Raw genomic sequence first — 22,678 nt, 5'->3', positions numbered from 1 at the left:
CACTCCTCTCCATTGTTTCCTGGTTATTTATTGCCTCGGCTATGTTCCTAAATTAAAAGCGAACGTGGCAGGGGGCAGGGTAAAATCAGCCTCAGTAGGGCAGTTGGGAAGTTTCTGTTCACAATATAAGACACAACCTTTATGTTTGTTTTGTTACTGTTTTACAATCTTACAAAGCAATTACGATCATTTCAGATGTGAAGGGTGTTATCCAATGGTATGGTTTCTGTGACTAGAACAGAAAAGGAAGCAGCTTTCAGCAATCTCCCCTCCCCCTTGTTGGCCCCCCAAACCGCCTAAATCCGCTCTAAATCCAACCATCTGAAGCAGATTTAAAGGCTGTTTTCCTTCCCATTCCCATGACACAAGGCCTTACTGTCAGCTGAGCAATGTGATGATACAATCCGAACATCTGTGTGGCCTCAGTATGTGTCTTAACATTGCACCTGCACGTAAGCTCTGTTTCGGAAATAGACGATAGACTGCTCCATTGACTTCAGTAGGACTACAGCGGAATAAGTGGTTTGAGGATACTGGTCATCTTTCCTCTTGTTAATCAAGTACAAAATACAAAAAGATCTTAATACATTTGCACAAAGTCTCCCCTCTCTTGGCTAACAATCTTTTCTGTTGAATTCTGCTCGGTGAGCGTCTCTGTTAATATCCTTCAGCCATCTGTAAAATAGGACAAGTTATATAATTTGTATTGATAAATATGATTTTCTCTATTAAAACAAAATTAAATCCGAGTGTTGTGTCCAGAACTTGTTTCACAATTTCCAGTTATACTGTTTTCCCAGTGTGACCCAAGTTGCTCTTCAGAGCATCATTTATATTAGATTGGAAAATATTCTGTGTACACATCATACGTCTACAGCACACCCTCTCCAAGAATCCTGGGAACTGTAGTTTGTTAACAGTGCTGGGAACTGTAGCCAAGATTTGTTCCCAGGATTCTTTGGTGGGGCTGTGCTTTAAATGTACAGTATGGTGGGTACACAGCAGACTGCGGTTCTCTTCTTTGCTAGAGGGTAAGGAGTTAGGACTTCTCCCTCGCTTGGAGAATCTGGGAAACAGGAAAGTGAAAGAGCTATTTATCCAGGCAGATGTGTGGGACAGGATTAGAAGAATGAAACAACGCAGCTTCAGGATGCTCAAGGCATTGATCTAAGAGGACATGGCAGAACAGCTTCTTCCTCCAGCAGACTGTTGGAACTCATAGAGGGAGGGGGGGGGAGAGAAGACCCTCTGAGACACAGTGATCCCCAGCTGGCTAGGTCTAAGAGTCACAACCTTCCTCCACCCTCTTACAAATATTTTGCAGCTTATTTTTTTTTGGGGGGGGGGGTCCTGCCATGCCATTTGAGAACATCAGGTTTAAGCCCACGAACCAGTGGGACTACTAACAGTATGGTATTGACAATGTGTGGCACAGGTCACACAACCTGCATTACGTTGAGAATTACTTTTTCACGCGCAACCTTGATTTTTCATATTTTATTTCTGAAGCTCTGATCTTGGGTGAGAGTGAAAGGACACACAAGTGTAACATGAACCTCTCCACAATCATGAAGCCCTTGAAAGTGTAATCCTATACAAGTCTCTTGATAAGTAAATTCCGGTCACTCGCACATAAGCATGCACAGGAAAGCAGCATTCTTTGAAATATTGGGGCAGTGTCAGCACAGGCTCCTCCCAGAACTACAAGAGTCTGTAGAAAAGCCTTGTTGGTTCCTACCTCAAGAGGAAAATACGCAGGTCTTTTTACAGTCTTCCTCGATATCAAAGCGGTTAGCATTTCCATCGCAGCCACCGTACCAAAACTGAGCACAAGAATTGGCTTGCTTATCGTAATACCATTTTATAATATACACACGGCATGGTCCTTGATCTAATCTTAATTTACATTGTGGAGGGCTCAGGAGATTTTCTTTACAAAAAACAAAAACAAAATATAATTATTCTCATTATAGTGCTTTACAAAAGTAATTGTGGCAATAAAGTTCAAATTTAATCAAACATTTACCATGTTAGAAGTTAAATTTATCAAGGTAGTGACAATTTACGCTAAACCCCCCCCCCCAACATGATGGATGGATAAATGGATAGTGTTTCTTCTTCTCTTCAGTATTTCTCCAATCTTGCTTTACTCACATCTCTATTGTTTAAGTTTTCCTCTCAATTTTTCTCTTATTAATGCACACACACACACACACCTTTTCCGTGTCATTCCCTTCCTATATTCAAACCTGTTCCTGCTCATTTTCTCAGCTGCCTCATGTGAAAGAGATAAAAGATGTGGAGCCCTCAAATGTTCCACAGGACAGGCGTCTTCCCCCACTTATGTGAAGGTGGCGTTCCTGCATACCACGTGTATATGTGAAATCACATATAAAAATCCTCCCTCTAAACCTCTGGAAACCCACAAAAATCCACTGAACTCCACCACAATTGCTCCCTCCAAACCTCCCTCCAAACCCCAACTCTCCACAGGCCTCAAAGATTGGTGCAAAGACTCATGGGATGGCCGTTCTCCCCCCCCCCCCTTTTCGCACAAATTTTGCTGTTTCCCCACTTTTTTGCCCCTTTCATGCCCTTTTGCAGTATAAACGGGTTTATTTACTTTCAGGCGTCGCGCATATGCGCAGTTGCGCGTAAGTCGAATGCACGTAAGCGGGGAGACGCCTGTACCTTCATTATACTTTACTGCAACTTCAGCTGTTGTTTAATAACCCAATTTTCCTTGCAGTTCCCTCTCCCCTCGCTTTACTCAAAACGTCTGCCTTCATTTTCCACAACCGCTGCCGCTTTATGCAAATCCCAGATTGCGAGGAGGCACTGCAAATCCTCCAGTGAGGGTTGCACAACGACATCACTACATTTTTATTATATACGGGGGAAATGGAAGAGTGTTAAAACTTTGATACATGTCATGACCTGGTTTGGGTGTAGGTGGCATGGAGGAAGCTGATGAATGAGAAGGTGGGAGCATTTTCTCTGCTGTTAGCGATGGCAACGGCGGTGATGACGATGGCGATGACGGCAGTGCTGAAGTAACTGCTGCAGAATATAATGTTATACACACAGAGAGAAAAAAACCATTCAAGAGACGGGATGACATGTCATGTAGCTGATGAAGTAGATTTTAATCCCTGAAGGTTTGTGCCATAATAATACCTGCAGTGTCACAATATTATTTGTTATTTTTTGCTGCAGCAGACTAACATGGCTAACCCTCTAGGAATTTAAGGAAAGGGTGGTGAGGTTTGTTTGTTTTTGTTTTGCCTATGAGACATATCCTTTAAGAACCAGATTGCAAAAAGAATTACCTTTAACAGGAGACAAAGATGAGAGATCATCAGGTTCCACATCGTAGTTCTCATGAGATGACCTGTGCAATTCTTTGGTCTGAAACAAATTCAGTTTTGTTAATTTTAAAATATAGCGGGGACTTTCCACCATTGAACTTACATTTACTGCCCTCAATAACTTAGGCCCCAAATATCTGAAAGGCCACCTCCTTCCTTCCAGACCCTCTTGGGTCTTATGATTAGCAGAGATACCTCTTGGTAGTTCCACCGCCCTCAAAAGTTCAGAGAGTGGTGGTCCCAAAGAGGACATTCTCTGTGCCCTAAGCTGAAGAATTCCCTCCCCACAAAGCTGCATCTGTCACTTGCATTCTTCAGTTTTGTCATATGCTGAAGATGCACCTCTCGTCTTTTGATACCTGAGATATTTATTTTTAGGACTCCACCTATTCTTCTGATCGTAAATTGTTTTAACTGATTTTAATATTGTATTTTTACATTGTTGCAACCCACCATGTCACTTTATAGGGAATAGATAGATAGATAGATAGATAGATGATAGATAGATAGATAGATAGATAGATAGATAGATAGATAGATAGATGATAGATAGATATAGATAGATAGATAGACAGACAAACAAATATTTGTTCAGTGATACAGGGAAACCTAATAGAGACCTGCTTCATTTTATTTCTGACCACAAAGAACCACTTGTGTTGGTTCTTTGCACATGAAAGTCATATATGCTTTAAATTCAAGACTGAAATGTAGGTTCCAGAGCTTTCAAATAGTCTTTTCCTGATTTATGGAAACATGAAGCATCAATCAGGTGATTGCAGGTTTTAGATAAAATTACCTTTAAATTAAAAGCATTGGAATTAGATCCTTCATTGAAATAACTTAATGGCTAACTAAGCTACTTTTTGAAAATAAGTATTCAGGTTCAAAATACTGAGCTGCAAAGGCAGTTCTTTACAATTAATTTTTAAAGACAACCTTATCATTTTGTATTTTTCAGCTGTGAACTGTCCTGGGATTTGGATGAAGGGTGATATACAAATTTAATAAGTAATAATAATCACTACAAGCAAAAAGAGAGAATCCAGAAAATATCCACTTAGCCAATGAGTACCGGGATTAATGGTTGAGAAGGCTGGCCAAGATTTATAGAATTCTCTTTCACTGGTGTTTCATATTCATTTGATAAAACTGACTGTCCATTATTACTGTTTGTGTGCAATATGTATTGTGAAGAACGAGAAGATACTGAGTGGATAGATGGTCCATTTATGCTTCCTCCAGCTCCAATCCGATTATATATTAAGGCGCCATGTTCATCTTCACAAAACTGGTTAACAAGTTTGGACTCCAAAGCTTGGAACAAAAGAAAATAAAAACCCATTTTAAAATCCCAAATGTTGAAAAAAAATACATTTTGGTCAAGAAATAAGATTACTCATTTAATTTTCAGCATGTTGAAACATTTTTTTTTAAAAAGAAGTAATTGTTTCTTAAGTCTTGGGATAGCTGTTGGAACATTATTTTCTTCACCTATGGCAACCCCCAAACCATAGACATTTATGTCAAAGTAAATGGGTTGTGTCCAGCTAAGTTTTACTCAGCAAACCCACTGAAATTTGGGGACTTTGGTTAATAAAGCCCATTAATTTCAATGTGTGTGCTCTGAGTATAAGCCTTTTCCTCTGATGGGACTCAAGGCAGTTTACAGATGATAATAATAAGAACCACAAAAACATAGAAAAAACAAAACACACACACCCCTATAAAAACCATACAAATAATTACAATAAAAACAGCATGGCACCCACCCCTCTGCAAAGTAAGAATTTGTACATCATATTTTATGTTTTTGTGCTTGCACAAAAGTTGGTATATTTTGCCCTAAGCATTTATTAACTGGTGCAGCAAACTATTAAGATAGGTCCACAATATGAAATTCTTATTTGTGTAATTTTAGGGAAATACATAAGAAAGTCTTGCTTTAATTCCTACCCCCTTGCCCTGAGTGGAGAACAACAGAGGTCTTAGCAGAGTTCTCCCTTTGAGAACCTCAGCTTCTCATTCCTGCTTGCTTATGTCCTGGGTCACAAAGGGACAAAAGACTGGGTGATCCATTCTATTTCTGATCCATGTCAGTGTTGTCTATATTAATTCTTAAGTCTTTTCTGTCCTGTTTCCTTAATAGTGTTGTTGTTGGTTTTTTTTAAAAAAAAACACAACAACAACCACCATGTATTACCCTTCAACTATGCATGCTTTTACACTTCAGCTATGGCCACTCAGAAATGCAGACCCCAGAGCATTGAATGTGGGTCAATGCAGCCCTTGGTCTGAGGAAAAGTAGCTATCTCTACAGCTTTGTGATATAAAATCTATGGATGAACATAACATTCCTACATGGCATGCTCTAAATCCAATATGTTGTTCCAAGACCTTTAGTGAGGGATGTAGAGGGTAATCTTTGACTGGAGGCATGGGCGTTGTGAGGGGGGGGCGGTGGGGGGGGTGCGCCCCGGGTTCTAGGGGAGGGGGGGTCATGACGCCCCGCCTCCAGGGGGTGCCTCTGCTCGGCAACGCCACCCCAGGCACCCAAGAGGCTCCCTACACCTCTGACTTGAGGCACCCAAAAGCTTGAAGATGATCTGTGGGGACCAGTAATTCTTTTAAGAGCCATGCTCACCTGGAAGAGTATTAAAGTCGTCAATGAGGTACATATGTTCTCTGTCAGGGTCTGATGCAATGAGATTCAGCTCCCACAAGAATTCAACTTGTGTTGGGTCTGAAGTGTTCACAATTCCAATGGCATACATTTCGATGTTAGCTGCGTGAGCCTCTCGGACAGCAATATCCAACTTGACGGCTTCTCTCTTATCTGCTTGGCCATCTGTGAGGACTATGGCAACTTTCCTCACGCCAGTTCGAGCCCCAAAAAATCCTTCCTGTGTTGCTTTACGGATGGCTGTGCCTGTGTAAGTGCCTTCTCCCATATACAACATCTTCCTGATTGCTTGTTTCACATCCTGTTGAGTTGTGTACCTATTAAGTCCAAATTCAAGCCGAACCTCCAGGCTGTAGAGGACAAGGCCAATTCTGGTGGCATTTCTCCCTACAGTTACTCTGTCTACCAAAGCAGTGACAAAATCTTTGATTATTTCAAAATTCTCTGGGCCCACACTTTCAGAGCTGTCAATCACAAACACAAGCTCCATAGGTATCTCCTTGCATTTGATACCGCAGCCTGCAAAAAAGAAAAACAACAAACCAAATCCATTCAGATAGACCATATGGCTTGCTTTAATTATATACTATCTTCCTTATGTGTGATGTATATGAGGAAAAGGGCATTTTTTAATTAAAAAAGAGCAAACGATTGCAGCCTGCTATGAGTCGACTTAACAGCTACACTCTTCTTAGGGTAGAAGTACGATTGCAGATGAAACAGAACCAATTTAAATTACTTGATGGTTTTAATGGAGACCTTAGTATGACCGAGACTTTCAGATTATCTATTGCTAATCTGAAATTCACAGTGCTCACATTGGTAGATGGAGTCACAAGAACCTTTCCACACAGTGACAAACTCTCCATTAATTCAGAATCTGGCCACTCCCCATTAGGTCAGAATCTAAGATTAGCCATAATTGGGCTGTGAAGCGAGCACTGCTAATATCTGGGAACTGACCGAACACTTTCTCCTTTTGACTTAGACAAACTATGTAGGCTAAATTTAAAAGTGCCTGCCAAAGGCAGACATCTGTTAGTGTTCTAATTCTCACAGCTCTTTTTGGGTGCTAAACTATTTAAATGTGAATTTTTAAATATTAAATTGGCATATCAAATTATTGGGCAACCTTTTCATTTCCCCTTGGGAGTTGCAGATGTTTTGATAATCATTTTCTGGGAGGAGGAAATGATCAGAACAAACAAACAGGCATAGGACTGGAATGAGAAGGCTTGTTGAAAACTTACCACATATCTCTTTAATCAATTTAATTATATCTTCTCTCTAGGTTAGAAAAGACAAGAGGGTCCATATACATTATCTGACGTCTGCTTTATTCCTAGCAATTAACAGCACGGCCTCTGCCAGCATACCTCAGATTTCAGGCATTTTTCATCATCAGAGTTGTTGCCAATATTGTTCATGCAACGAAGCTTAAGCACTTAAGTCCTGGACCATTCAGTCAATGCTTAAATGCTGCAATGCATCATGGCTTAGGGAGCTTTAGCAGTAGATGCGAATACCCTCGGAAGTTCATAGACTGCCTTTTGTGTGTGCAGGGGAATATTATAATCCCAATCGGATGCTGCAGCACATTTCTTAAAATATAGAATTTATTTCTCCTAATGGAGACATTTTAGTAAGGCAACCTTTCCATCACCTGCATTTCACCAAAGATTACTCTACCGTAGCCAATTCTGTATTGGCTATTGCATGCATCAAATCATTTTGCCTGAGTGGCCCAAGGATGTAAGATAGGATGTCTTTGGTGTCCCACTTAGCACAACAGTGTTGGTGTGTGTGTGTGTTTGTGTGGAGTGCAGTGGAGCATTCCTGGTGGCAGTGCTGCTGCTTGCTAGGAAAGAGATGGGGGTGAGTTCAAGGCAGCTTCAGGTGTGTGTACATTTGGGGGGTTGCCACTGAATTTGCTACTATTTTACCCCACCTCATCCCCATCCCAGTGAGCACAGCACCTCCACTGACTTAGCACAAAGGTGAGCCAAGGTGGGTGAGCAGGTTAAAGTCCACCAGTGCAGTCTTTCAGAAGGAGGACCAGACATCCAGCCGTGGGTGCTGAAGACAAGGCAGCCCAAGCAAGAAGTATCCTGAACTTAAATCTGAAAGTGAAGATCCATCTACTCGCTGGACAGAGCTCCAGAGACTGTCGGAACTGTGGGATGGAAAGCCAGCTGGACAGACCCCCAGCTGGAGCGTCTCTCTTGCTGCTGCAGAGATCCATCAGTCATCCTCCTCTGACATGCGTCTGCGACTCATGCTGCTGTGCATGAGCACACGTTACTCAGCTATTACCGGTATGTACTGAGCTGGATCCTAGAAAAATAGGTTCCAGAATACAGCAGTCTGATTGGTCCGCAGGAGCCACCCAATCCAGCTCCAGGTGGAAGTGAATCAGCAACCTGATTGGCTTGCAAGAGCAGCCAATCAGGCTCCTGGAGGAAGTGAATCCACAACCTGATTGGCCTATAGGGGTAGCCCGGAATTAGCCAATCACATGGGGCCCATTGTGTAAATAATGTATATATAGCAGACACTTTGAGGAAATATTCATTCCTTGCTACTATGAGCTGAATAAAGAGCATGAAATTCACATTTTATTCTGAATATATTTCATCAGCAGAGTAAACACACAACAGATCTGGATCGAGGCGTGGATACCAGGCCACGTTTATTGTGCATATTTGTCGTTCTTCTCAGAGAGAGAGAACACAAAAGCAAAACAGAGCGGATGTTCCGCTCATGAGACTCCAACAATCTGTGCTGGAATGTAAACAGACATGTGACATGTAACAATCCCACACATCTGCAGCGTGGGAGGAATGGAATTCCCAACAGAGACACCATCAGCAGCACACCCGGAACTGAAATCTGTACCTCCTTCAGCCCAGGTCAGCTCACTCTACAGCACCACTTTGAAAAATACACATTTAATAGGTGGTCAGTTTCCTGCAAAAACACTCCTTTAGATGGCTTTATTTTTGTGACTTATTCTAGTGTTCTATGGCTACCATGGTTTTTGACTTTTTTTTTAATGTGATGTCTACAATGTCATTTTTATTTCATTTGGCCTCCTTTATCCCCCTTGATGCTTTTGAATTATGGTGCTGGAGGAGACTCTTGAGAGTCCCATGGACTGCAAGAAGATCAAACCTATCCATTCTCAAAGAAATCAGCCCTGAGTGCTCACTAGAAGGACAGATCCTGAAGTTGAGGCTCCAGTACTTTGGCCACCTCATGAGAAGAGAAGACTCCCTAGAAAAGACCCTGATGTTGGGAAAGATGGAGGGCACAAGGAGAAGGGGACGACAGAGGATGAGATGGATGGACAGTGTTCTCGAAGCTACTAACATGAGTTTGGCCAAACTGCGAGAGGCAGTGAAGGATAGGCGTGCCTGGTGTGCTCTGGTCCATGGGGTCACGAAGAGTCGGACACGACTGAACGACTGAACAACAACAACAACATCCCCCTTTTCCCATTAGCCAGGAAATTATAAAGAAATACTCTGAACAAAATAATTTGGTACTCAGTGAGCTTTCTCTATATATGCCTTCTTCAAATACAGTGGTACCTCGGGTTACATACGCTTCAGGTTACATACGCTTCAGGTTACAAACTCCGCTAACCCAGAAATAACGCTTCAGGTTAAGAACTTTGCTTCAGGATAAGAACAGAAATTGTGCTCTGGCGGCGCAGCGGCAGTGGGAGGCCCTATTAGCTAAAGTGGTGCTTCAGGTTAAGAACAGTTTCAGGACTTCCAGAACGAATCAAGTACTTAACCCGAGGTACCACTGTAAAGCATTAAAAAAAAAAAAAACTTTCATAGCTGCTCAGTGAAACATACAGAGCTTGAGATACCGTAATATTGCATATATGAATTTTCTTTCCAAAATATTAATTGCTTACTGTTAGACCTTGCTCGCCCTTTGCTCCGGTTCTGCCCTAAAAAGACAATCATTCATTAAATAACAACATTTTCTTATTTATGCCCCACCCATCTGGCTAGGTTTCCCCAGCCACTACGGGCTACTTACATCATATCTAAAAACTTAAAACTTAAAACGTTAAAAACCTCCTGATACAGGGCTGCATTCAGATGTCTTCTGAAAGTTGTGTAATTCCTTGGCATCTGAAGGGAGGGCATTCCCCAGGGAGGGTGCCACTACCAAGAAGGTCCTCTGCCTGGTTCCCTGTAACTTTGCTTCTCACATTGAGGGAACCAGCAGAAGACCCTTGGAGGAGGACCTCAGGCTGAACGATGGGAGTGGAGACACTCCCCTTCAGGTACACAGGGCCAAGGCCATTTAGGGCTTTAAAGGTCAGCACCAACACTTTGAATTGCGCTCGGAAACGTACTAGGAGCCAGTGAAGATCCTAGGACTGGTGTTATATGGTCCCAGCGGCCACTCCCAGTCACCAGTCTCTTAGAACAATCTGTGGGATGATTTCCTTGCTACTGTTTTAAGGTTGAAAATGTTTTATGGTTTTTATTTTGCTGTGTTAAGTTACAGCATGATTATGAACCGTTCTGAGATTTTTTTTAAGAAGAGCAGTATATAAATGATTTTAATTTATAACTAACAAACAGCATAAGGAGGGTTTTTTTAAAAAAGAAAAAAATCAGTAACAAATACGTGTGTCGGGAAAGGAATTTGGAGAGGAGAAGTCTCCTGGGAGAAAGGAATATTTAATGCTTTCCCTGCTCTAAATTGTTTCCCTTCATGCCACTCCTCCCACTCCCATGGGGTCCAAATGTGTTTCATTTGTAGTTAGATGATTTTTTTAAGCGAAAAAGTATTAACGGTTTCTTATGCATATTATTACATACAGGTTCTCCAGCTGAACCAGGGTCACCCATGTTGCCCTTCTCTCCTTTTCTTCCTCTTTCACCAGCAGCTCCACGATCACCCTTGGAATTAATTACACAACATTCGTAAGTCATCACATTAATCACCTCTGTTTAAAATAATATGCACTGATAGGGAGGACTAGATAGTATTATGTCGAAGTTCCCTACATTTTGCAGCAGAAATGGACTCTACCATATGAATTCCAAATGCATACATTAAAAATAATAATGCATGACTTGATAGGCCTGATCCATCCTAATTTCTCAACTACGTAGCACATCAAGACATAATTAAAGACCCCATACTAGCCTATCCACCAAACCAACTCCCCACTCCACCCCCAGCAGACTTGGGTGTGGAAGGGAGAGTACTCTGGCACTTAGAGCATGATACAGTATTGTAGTCAGTGGCTGTATAACTGGTGTGATTTTCTGGAATAATCACAACCATTCTAAGTGGTCAAGGTATGGAGAAACTCCTTTTGAGTGAATTGATTGGTGGAACCCATCATGCAGGCAAAGAGGCAGCAGATGGTAGGGAGCATAGATCTATTTTGCTTGTGATCACCAGCAACAGGGGTTCAGAGACATAATGCCCCTGATATTAGAGCGGGTGGCGCTGTGGTCTAAACCACTGCGCCTCTTGGGCTTGTTGATCGGAAGGTCGGGGTGAGCTCCCGTTGCTCTGTCCCAGCTTCTGCCGACCTAGGAGTTTGAAAGCACACCAGTGCAAGTAGATAATTAGATACCGCTGTGGCGGGAAGGTAAACAGTGTTTCTGTGCACTCTGGCTTCTGTCACTGTGTTCGTTTTCGCCAGAAGCGGTTTAGTCATGCTGGCCACATGACCTAGAAAGCTGCCTGTGGACAAATGCCAGCTCCCTCAGTCTGAAGCAAGATGAGCGCCACAACCCCATAGTTGCCTTTGATTGCACTTAACCATCCAGGGGTCCTTTACCCTTTTACCTTAGAGGTAGTAAATAGTCATCATGACCCATAGCCATTAATGACTATATTTAATCCCCTTAATTTAAACTTGTCTAGTCTTCCCATACTATATATTTCAAAATGCCCATAACATTAATTCCATTGCTTTTTTGTTTTAAATAGATTATGAGTAACTTCAAGCAGCTAAACTGGGTAACAGATAGAAACCTTTCTTTAGATTTTGATACCATACCTTGGGTCCAAGAAGCCCTTCTCCAGGAGCCCCACGGGGTCCTGGCATTCCTTGAATTCCTTGCTCACCCTGAAGGCAAGGCAGAATCATTGACATTTATTGTCTACCCTAAATCAACCTTCATTGCTTACACAAATTTGATTAAAAGTTAAAAAAAAAATTTTTTTAAGGGAAAGGATTTTTATTTGAGCTGTCTGTTCATAAATAAGCTTACACTGAAAGACATTCTAGCAAATGTAGCACTTCATGCAGAATGAATTCTGCATATGTTCTCCTTGGTGCCACATATTAATATTTTCATCACAATGTTTGTTAGTAGTGCAGATGTTGTGACCCACCTTGACTCAGTTGTGAGCAGCAACCCACCAGCTGAAAACCAATGGAGTAGGCAGTGGAAAAGGGCTACAGCACCTTGTGGTCTTCAACATGTTGTTGGATACCCAGGACCCATCAGCTCCATCTTCCATGACCAAAGATCAGAGATGATGAAGGTCCACAGGTTCCTCACCATTAAACTACAGGTTCCTCACCCCTAAATCTCAGATAGCTGAATGCCACTTGTCTGTGTAAGATTCTGGATGCTGACCGCTATGGGGTTTGCATAACTAGTTGGCATGACAGAGTCTTCTCATTCATTATCAGAATTAGCCAGACAAATTGTTCCACCAACCATGCACCCCACTCCCACAGAGAAAGAGATATCAATCTGTCAAACCTTTTCCATGTCTGGGCTGCATCAAATTGGGTCAAATTAAGCCACAAACTCCACTCCTGGTGGTCCCCTTCCATAAATTCCTTTTAGTTTCAGCTTTGCAATCATACACCCCCAGGAACCCAAAGGCTGCCCAGAGGATCATGGGAGTGATGCCACGAGATTGCTAGTCATCATCATTTGTGGTTGGAACTATGATGGTATCTGATTGTCTACAAACCTCTGATTTTTCAGACTTGATTAATGACAACCTTCTTGGCAAGTGCTTTTGGTCTGGTTTGTCTTTCCAATATATTTCAACCCATAACAAAGTTTTTAACATCTCTAAATTGCCAAAAACTGAGCCCAACCCAAATTGCATGTAAAACTGAATGCAAGAAATGTTGTTACCTTTGGTCCTTGGATACCTTCACCTGGAGGTCCCAAGGCTCCAGGTGGTCCTTGTCGCCCAACATTGCCCTGAATAGAGAAACAGCATAGCAACCTTATACGCCTGCAAAATGTGATAATCATTGCCACATTTCACGTCACTTCTACTTGAAATGTTTATGAGATACAAGTGGGTTCTTGAGAGTCCATGGCTGGTAGCCAATGTATGTACAGCTCAATCCTAACCATATATCTGCTAAGAAGCATCACTTGATTTCAGTGGTACTTACTTCCAAATAAATATGTTTTATTGTTGTCTTAAACGACAATCCATACATCACATATCCCAAGTTACTCTAAATGGTCAATGGATGATGTGGTTTGTGAACTATTGACTTTGGCATGTGGTAGTGGTGATGATGATGGTGATGATGATGATGTAAATTGGCAAATTAATTTAATTAGGACTTTAGATTAACTTTTTGTCTCTGTCAATGCCTGTTATTTATTATTATTTATTCCTAAATTAATGCTAAGATTATCACAGCTGCAGAGAGATAGGGAAAGAAGACAGTAATAATTATTCCTGAAAAGATATGTTTCAATTTGAGAAGTAATTATAACTTACTTTAGGCCCTGGTAGGCCTTCTCCTGCTGGGCCTGGGAGACCAGCTGGTCCTCTGATACCGGGATCACCCTAAAAGAAAATTTTTTAAATAATTTTCCGAATGCCCAGTTTTACTTTTTCATCCTTAATATTACTTCTATCATGCTAAGCAATCAACATGGGAAGGAATCATTAAGGAGAACAAATTAAAAATTCAAGTCTTGATAAGGTTTAAGAGGCACCACAGAGGGAAAGGCAGATAGATGATAGCTAGATAGATAGAGATAAGAGATATATGGAAATGTGAAGTTTATATATCAGGGCAGTAATATTTAGCTAAGAACTGTAATATACATTTTCCAAAAGTATTAGATAAAAACACTACAATCATTTTTAATATAATAAACTTATTATAATATAATAAGAAGCCTTACAACCTAATTGGGAAACAATAATTTTATAATTTTACTTTAAATTACCAGATGTTACCTTTGGTCCAGGTAACCCAATCCCTTCAGGGCCTTGATCTCCTGGAGCTCCTGGAAGACCCGGAAGACCCTGAAATCAGAAAATAAATTGGTTAACTATTAACTGCTTTGCAATGACAAATGCCCCATATTTCCCAATATGGCAGCACACATTATTGAAATAAGTCCACAAGCAGTTTGTCAAAATTGCATTTGCTTACAGGTAGGCCAGGGTACCCATCTCCCTTTGGTCCAAATGGTCCCGGTGGTCCTGGATGTCCACGATCGCCCTATTTGCAAAAAAAGAAGAACATATTCACATTTTTCAACAGTTATTAGTTGCTAGATGTTTATTTTCTATTTTTTAATTTGTTTTTTTTTTTTTAATTTAAGTGAGTATACCAATTTGGTCATTACCTTAGCCCCAGGAATCCCTATTCCCTGTTCTCCAACTGGGCCAGGAGGTCCTGGTAATCCAAGATCACCCTTCAATTAAAAAAAAATACACATAAAACCAAAAATATGCATATGCAACTGCAGAAGTGAATTTTGAATATTATGTACTATCCTTTTAAAAAACGAATCTGCCTTTATTTAAGGGCTGCTACAAATGTCACAAAATTCCCATATGAAATAGATTACAACTCATGCACAGGTGATGCTCGTGAACACACATTAATTCTATGTTGTGGAGATGGTCCTTCTTTTGACCAGCTCTGATTGGCTTTTTTTCCAGTGCATACACAGACATGTGCATGTTCACGCATGATGACCCACATTCAGATTTTGCAACGGTTTTGACCCGACAGTGCTTTTCAGGTAGAAATCTTGTCATACTTGGCGCTCAGTAATATCTCGGATTCAAGGACTGTTGTAATTGCAACCATCGCTAGGCTCATTACTATGTCCAGACTGAACATTATGAAGCAACAGAAATGAGGCTGTTACCTTTGGTCCCATTATGGCTCGTCCAGGGAGACCTGGCATTCCAAGACGGCCGGGTGTACCGGGTTCACCCTATAAAACAACAACAACAACAACAACAGCAATGGCTTTGAAAAGGAACAAAACAAAATTAATAAAAGATCACCGAGATGTGAAGTTTTTTTCAAAGCCTCACTCCTAACGGCTCATCCACCCATACTTTTTTTGCCCTGCATGTTCTTGACGCGGGTCTGAACTTTAAAGCTCTGTATCCAAGAGCTCTCACCTCCCTCCTGTTACTTTCCCCAGGAAAACCCATTCTTTAACGCCAATCAAAAAAACAACAAATCAGGTTTTCTGCAGATTGCCATTAGTTCAATTCAGCAGTAAAGAGTAAGTTTTCCCAGGGGAAGTGCCAGGGTGGGGGGTGGGGGTGGGGCGAAGCACTCCGGCACAGAGCTTTAAAGAGCAGACCTATGCCATGAAATGCCACATAAAATGAAGTCAGGATGAGTCCTTGGTTTAGTGAGGTCTGTGTTTTCACTGTGGGCTTTTCTAGATTGGTGGGTTAATTTTGTGAGTCTATTCTGAAACTTCTCTTACTGGCGCAATAATCCTGCATTAATGACGGAGTGATACTGAACCATCCACACACCATACCACTTAATCAGCTGTTAAGCAACGCTTCCGCAAGTCACACCACTGTTGCTCTCTTGCGGGGCATTCTTGCATTACAGTCCGACAAAAGCAGGATGAAAAAACAAGAAAACACCGCATAATATTTGTAGTATGAAAAGTTGCAGAATTTTGCCTCTTCAGTTCCCCTTTATTACATACTCAGCACAACAGAACAATGATCTATCCCCTCCAACAGCATCGAAATCAATATGGCTCACCTGAGCCATCAACCTAGCCCGCCTCCCTCACACCAATCAGCCACACCGCAATCAACTAAACAGAACCAACCAAGCTCGGAAACCCCTAACCTCTCGCAATATCAATAAAAATAAATAAATACATAAACAAAGGACCTACCCATGTGATGCTTACACCCCCCTCCCGTTACACTAAGTATAGGCAAAAGAGCGAAAGACCAATATAACCACCTCTCTCCCCTCTCCCGACTGCAAGATGTCTATGAAAAAAAATGTCTCTCACCAAACGTAAAGACCATGAATTGAAAGTGGAGACAATAGATGCACCATTCCCTGTATCTGTTTGCTTTGTAACACAAAACCCCCAATAAAAAGTATTTTTATTTTTAAAGAAAACTATGGAACAAGTACTGACAAAAGAGGAAGCACCACAAAACATTTGCAGTAGCAAACAGTACTGAAAGTGCCATCGCGGATTGCCATCCAGGTACTTTCATGAGCACAAATAATCACAAATGCATAATAAAAAGGGACCTCTGGAGGGGCTGTTGCCTTTCCTCCCTTGGCAACTGCTCCACCACACCAACCTTTGACACCAGATGTGGTAGGTAGGTAGGTAGGTAGGTAGGTAGATTGATAGACAGATAGATGATAGATAGATAGATAGATAGATAGATAGATAGATAGATAGATAGATAAATACTTTAGCCCCTGCAGGTCCTGGCACTCCAGTTGGTCCTGATAATCCACGTATACCTCTTTGACCTTGATCACCCTAGGAAAAAGTTGTAAAAGCTGCTTTATACAAAAGCTACTTTAACTTTCTCATAGAAGGTAATAAAAAGCACACATAATTCCACGACCAATTAAAAATAAATTCATGCCTTTTCACCCTGTATTCCAATTCCAGGAGCACCTTCTGGACCACGGGGGCCAGGTAAGCCTGGTTCTCCCTGCAAAAGGAAAAATAATAATAATGCGTTAGCATATCGTTGTATATATTGGTGCAATTCAGCGGCTAAAATATTGCTCTGTGAATCAAGAAGTCCCTGTTTGGAATTCCCCCCTTCACCAAGGACTCATTAAAGGTCCCTCCAGACTGGTGGGTTTTTTTGTGAGTTTTTTTGTAGGTGTATTCCGCGATGTGACATTCATGCGATAATAGAGAATTCGCAGTGAATTTATACTGGGCCATTCACATATCATTCCGTTTCATTTGTTGTTCTTTGATGCTTTTATCTGTTGTTCTTCGATGCTTCCCCAGTGTTACCGCATTTTTGCTGTCAGGAGGGGCACTTTGGCACCACAGCGCAACAAATTATTTATACGAAGAAAATTGCTTTCAAAAATTTTGAGTGTTTAGCAAAACTGCATAGAAATGTGTCTATTAGGAGAAATTCACATTAAATGCTGAGGATTTTTGAAAATAATAATTTCAAATTGCTGCAGGATTCTGGACAAGGGAATTTAAAATTGGGGAAAAATGAGGAAGCGAGAGAACTGAAATTGGCAGGTCCTTCCATCCCTATCTCTAGGTGTTATCACGTGAATGTGTCCAACACATCACATCACACAGAACTAATTCCTATAGATGAAACCAGCATAGATTTGCCAAATGGCATTTACAGTAATTCTTTTAATTTTAGAAACAGACATGCTCAAATAAAATAAGCAAACCTTTTGGCCTGGTGCTCCATCTTCTCCTGGCAGACCAGGTAGACCTGCTAGTCCCGAAGAACCTGGTTCCCCCTAATGTCAATGAGAAATGGAAAGTTAAGAACACAAATAGAGCCCAACTGGATCAGACCAAAGGCCCATCTAGTCCAGCATTTTGCTTTCTCAGTGGCCAACCAGATGCCTTTTGGAAGCTCACAAGTGAGACACAAGGACAGCAGCATTCTCCTCACTTGTGATTCCCAGCAAATAATCTATGTTGCCTCTGATATAGATTTGAGGCAATATATAGCCATCGTGACCAGCAGTTGCTGAAAGCCTTTCCCTCTCTCCTGTTTCTGTTCTCCCTGGTATTCAGTTCTCCTAAATATACAATAGAACTAAGTCCTTGAACTTTAAATACACAGAGCTACTTATGCAATGCAAAAACAATTAAATGCCTTTTTATAATGCAGTTTTATACAGTTTTACCGTAATATTCAACTTTTAGAATTCTACCTTACCTTTGCTCCAGGTTCTCCAAGACCTCTTTCTCCCGGAGCTCCAGTTTCTCCTGGTAAACCTTGATCACCCTTAAACAAAATGATTTGAAATGCTTGAGCAACATAAAAATAATCTGCTCAGTTTATTTCGTCTTCAGAGAGAGACGGTGGGAATACATCAATAGAGAGCAGCACCATTTCAACCACTATATACATGGCAAAACTGAAATGATAAAAATAAAATCCTGAACACCTTGGCAGGGCTTCAATATCACACTAAGCTATGGTTTAGTTCTATGTGCATGAGCCCAGCATGGCTGAGAACAGGGAAATCAGAGGCTTTCACTTAAGTTTTCAAGATACTGTGGTTTCTTCTTGTTATGCCCAAACTCCACTCCCAACCACATTTGTTGTTGATTACACTGCCCACATGTGAGATGTTTGAATGTTGGGGATCTCTGCCAAAATCCCACATAGTTATTTAAAAATCAAGCAGTTGCCATTCTGGTTGTTAGCAGAGAGACTGAAATAAAGCATATGGAACCTGTTGAGAAAAGAAACTGGTAACAATCAATAATACACAATAGAAGGAGAAATAAAACACAGGGGGGAACTCCTTCAGAGCTACTTTTCCCTTCAACTTCTCCAATTGTCAAATTTCAACTGTCTTGCTCATCACAGCCAACTCTTTTTCAGCAGGGGGCCGGTCCACTGTCCCTCAGACCTTGTGGGGGGCCAGACTATATTTTTTTTGGGGGGGGGTGAACGGATTCCTATACCCCACAAAAAACCAGAGATGTATTTTAAATAAAAGGACACATTCTACTCATATAAAAACATGCTGATTCCCAGACAGTCCGTAGCCCAGATTTAGAAGGCTATTGGGCAGCATCCAGCCCACGGGCCTTAGGTTGCCTATCCCTGGACTAGAGTCTCCAGCCAATCAGAGTCTGCTGTCATGCAGACCAATCACGGAATTAAACCCAACTCTGACACAGTTGACTTGGCTCACCTTTGGTCCGGGCAATCCCTGTCCAGGTGGCCCTCTTGGCCCTGGTGGTCCTTTGGGGCCTTCTACTCCCTAGAGAAGATGTCAGAAAATGAATCCTGGAGAAAGAGTTCACTCAGCAAGGCATAAGCAATTTTAAAATACCTGCAAGCACCAAAACTCACCTTCTCTCCTTGAAGTCCAACACCAGGTAATCCAATAGGCCCAGGCAAACCAGGCGGGCCGATTTCACCCTTATAAACAAAGCATTGTTACTTAATACAAAATATAAATGCATGGAACCCCTTACAAATTACTTAGGCTGCAATCCGATACCCAGGAGTAAGCCCCGCTGAACTAATTGAAACTTAGTTATAAGAAGTGTGAGAAGTGTGGTTATGTAAATCAATTTTAACCCTTTTTGTGTTTTTCTTTTTCTTTGTTCTTCTTTTCTTTTTCTTCTTTTCTTATCTGTATTGATGAGACTGTAAATATTTTTAATGTGTGTAAATAAAACCAATAAAGATTAAAAAAAAGAAGAAGAAGAAACTTAGTTATAATAGACACATATAGGATTGTGCTGTAAATATTCACTGGGTACAATTTGGACCAGCTCCTTCGAAGCCATTGGCATAGTCTCAGTACAGAGACGTTGACAAATGTATGCTGTATTTTCTTAGGACACATTAAATGGCAGCCTTTTATAGATGCTGTCTCAGGCACAGTAAGGAACATGTACAGTCTTCTTTTCTTTTTGTACCCCAGAACTTAACTTTCCCACAGAATTTCATCTCACACTTTACTATGAAGAGATGTTGAAATGGGCTTTGAGTAGTTTATTGGGCATAAATCTATCTGCGAACTACAGTATTGTTCAATCGCCATTGAAAAAGCAAATTCTTTATTTTGCTTCATTACACTCTTTGTGACTAGTATCAGTCACAGGTCATTTAGACTTTGCAAATCCCCTGGCATATTTACTGCTCACCTTTTCACCCTTTATGCCAATGCCTGGTTGGCCCCGGGGTCCCTTTGGACCATCAAAGCCACGATCTCCCTGTATGGAAAGACAAAATTGCATAGAGGTTAGATTAGAAAATGTGATCTGTGCTTTATCCTTAAAGTTCTGTTTAGTACAAATGGACTGATTGCTGGCAATGTAAGGATATAATTCAAAAATACTAAGAATGCAAAAGGCAGTGCTTGGAGTTGATTTTCTCTTGTGCATCAAAGAGAGTTCCCCGCCCACCTGATGAGATCACTGTTGAATTTGAAAGTCATTACAAAGAGATGAATAAAACAATTTATCTTCTTTCCATTTCAAATGTTTATGTTCCGGTCCTGAATCCTCCATACTGATAGGAAGAATTCAGCGCATGCCATATAACAAACATGGCTTTCTTAATGTACATGATTCATCTACGTAAAGATCATGATTCACCTATTGCACACTTTTTGGCAACGTTATGCTCTATTATAGTGGGAAATATTGTTATTTATTTAAGGTGCTTAGACCCACCATTTTTGTGTGAAACCAGGGTAGTTTCCAGTAATTTAAAACTGCAGATGGCCAACAGCACTATCACCTTCCTATGGAGGGGAGGAACCTGAATTTTCTTCCACTTCGACACCCTCCATAACGGAGAAGAGTTAAAAGGTTTCAGACAGGTGATTAGTGCTGCTAAAACTGAAAGTACCAACTCTCTGTTAAGCATTGTGTGTTGCAGACCAACGTGCAATGTGCTCCTGGAGACGGAAGGGTGAGGCGGTTGGCACAACAACATTTTGGAGTTGAGAATTAGCCACAACTTTATAGATTACAAATGTAGATAGGCTTTGGCTTAAGGTGTTGGGTGTGTATTCCGTATCAGCCTCCTACCAGATGGCTGGAGTTCTGAACAGGGTCACGCCACCTCAAGATGCAGGTCAACTAAGCTGCCCCACCCCCAGGCCACCATTGGATATTGTAAGGCCCGTCCACTCTCCATATGGCTTCAGGACATAAACTTCCATTCAGATCCATTTACCAGGGTACCCTGAGATATTGAACCTGCTCAAGGGCAGGGGTTGATGTACCAACTCACCCCACCCCTGGAAATAGACTAAGGATTCAACCCAATGCCTTATCTACCACACAAGCCACTGGATACAGAGATCCACCACCGGGGAGTCCATCTTCCTATTCCTTTGCACATTGTGTTCTTGATGTAGCCAGAGATGTGGGTGGAGAAACCCCCTTTTTTCTCAATCACGTTACCCCAGACGGATCAGGCTATTGATTAGTATCAACAAGGAACAATCTTTTGCTTCTACTATTTCTTATATACATTTTGAAACTTCTTGTTTTAAAATAGTACCCGTCAATCTTGAAAACAGCCCAGATGTTTGGTTCTTCCTTTTGACAGGTTTGATTTTGTTTAAAAACGGAAAATTTTATATATATAAAACAGTGACATTATAATTTGCCTAGATAAGAAAACACTTGAATGTACAAAGATATATGAGAAGCCTTACATATATATGTTGACATTTCATCCTTGTTTTTCTGAAGAACTAAGTTCTATTAACAGTGGAGTTCTGGCTAAATGCCAGAATGGTTAATTACATTTGTTCTGCCTGTTTAAGTCTCCTTTGTAGTTTCGGTTTGTTAATGCATTCTTTACTTCACTAAGCTGTTGTGAAGTGTTGCTGTGTGTTCTCAGGGAAGCAATTGCTTTATGTCATCCCAGGAATGGTTTGATTTCTACAGGCATGTTCAGCTTTATATATAAAAAGAGAGATGAGCTGAATCTTTCTTCCTTCCTGCTACTGGCTGCATTCCTAATCATATTGATTTGAAAAAGTAATTGTTGGTTCTGGCTTTATATGCTTTATAATGTGCAAGAGTACCCTGTCTTGGGACTTTGGGGTGAAGGATGGGTCATCAATAGTTGACAAAAATAAAAACGTACCAAAGATAATAAAACCATTAGGGACGTGAGCATTCCTGTGGAACCACAGCACTGATGCAAAGGAAGCTTCCCATGGGTGGGCAAAAGGTAAAAAGGTAAAGGTACCCCTGACTGTTAGGTCCAGTTGTGTCCGACTCTGGGGTTGCACGCTCATCTCGCTTTACTGGCCGAGGAAGCCAGCATTTGTCTGCCGACAGCTTCCGGGTCATGTGGCCAGCATGACTAAGCCGCTTCTGGCGAACCAGAGCAGCGCACAGATACGCCGTTTCCCTTCCCGCCAGAGCGGTACCTATTTATCTACTTGCACTCTGACGTGCTTTCAAACTGCTAGGTGGGCAGGATCTGGGCCTGAACAATGGGAGCTCACCCAGTCGCGGGCATTTGAACCGCCAAACTTCTGATCCGCAAGCCCTAGGCTCTGTGGTTTAGACCACAGCACCACCCGTGTCCCAGGCAAAAGGTAGAAAGATCCTAATCTACTGGGGAATCTCAGGGTGATTTGTAACAGATCACTAGGAATTATGTTCTGAAC

The 22,678-nt window shown here is 41.4% G+C and overlaps 1 protein-coding gene across 1 annotated transcript in view; it reads right to left on the bottom strand.

The window, feature by feature from the left end:
* Positions 1–277: 277 nt before the first annotated feature.
* Positions 278–22,678, bottom strand: part of LOC117046851 (collagen alpha-1(XXVIII) chain-like) — a 44,924-nt gene continuing 22,523 nt past the window's right edge. Inside the window, exons 16-38 of the mRNA XM_033149351.1 lie at positions 20,184–20,252; positions 19,381–19,449; positions 19,220–19,288; positions 18,229–18,297; positions 17,729–17,800; positions 16,936–17,004; positions 16,755–16,826; positions 15,201–15,269; positions 14,670–14,738; positions 14,474–14,542; positions 14,275–14,343; positions 13,807–13,875; positions 13,200–13,268; positions 12,098–12,166; positions 10,899–10,979; positions 9,977–10,012; positions 7,302–7,338; positions 6,013–6,570; positions 4,444–4,685; positions 3,330–3,408; positions 2,938–3,060; positions 1,739–1,930; positions 278–675 (exon numbers count right to left, since the gene is read on the bottom strand). Coding sequence (XP_033005242.1) covers positions 1,740–1,930; positions 2,938–3,060; positions 3,330–3,408; positions 4,444–4,685; positions 6,013–6,570; positions 7,302–7,338; positions 9,977–10,012; positions 10,899–10,979; positions 12,098–12,166; positions 13,200–13,268; positions 13,807–13,875; positions 14,275–14,343; positions 14,474–14,542; positions 14,670–14,738; positions 15,201–15,269; positions 16,755–16,826; positions 16,936–17,004; positions 17,729–17,800; positions 18,229–18,297; positions 19,220–19,288; positions 19,381–19,449; positions 20,184–20,252 — 2,319 coding nt within the window. The 3' untranslated portion in view covers positions 278–675; position 1,739. The remainder of the gene's footprint in view (positions 676–1,738; positions 1,931–2,937; positions 3,061–3,329; positions 3,409–4,443; positions 4,686–6,012; positions 6,571–7,301; positions 7,339–9,976; positions 10,013–10,898; positions 10,980–12,097; positions 12,167–13,199; positions 13,269–13,806; positions 13,876–14,274; positions 14,344–14,473; positions 14,543–14,669; positions 14,739–15,200; positions 15,270–16,754; positions 16,827–16,935; positions 17,005–17,728; positions 17,801–18,228; positions 18,298–19,219; positions 19,289–19,380; positions 19,450–20,183; positions 20,253–22,678) is intronic.

Source organism: Lacerta agilis, chromosome 1, assembly GCF_009819535.1.
Source record: "Lacerta agilis isolate rLacAgi1 chromosome 1, rLacAgi1.pri, whole genome shotgun sequence".
Lineage (NCBI taxonomy): Eukaryota > Metazoa > Chordata > Lepidosauria > Squamata > Lacertidae > Lacerta > Lacerta agilis.
Note: the sequence above shows the minus strand (reverse complement) of the source record. Positions and strands in the feature narration are given on the sequence as shown.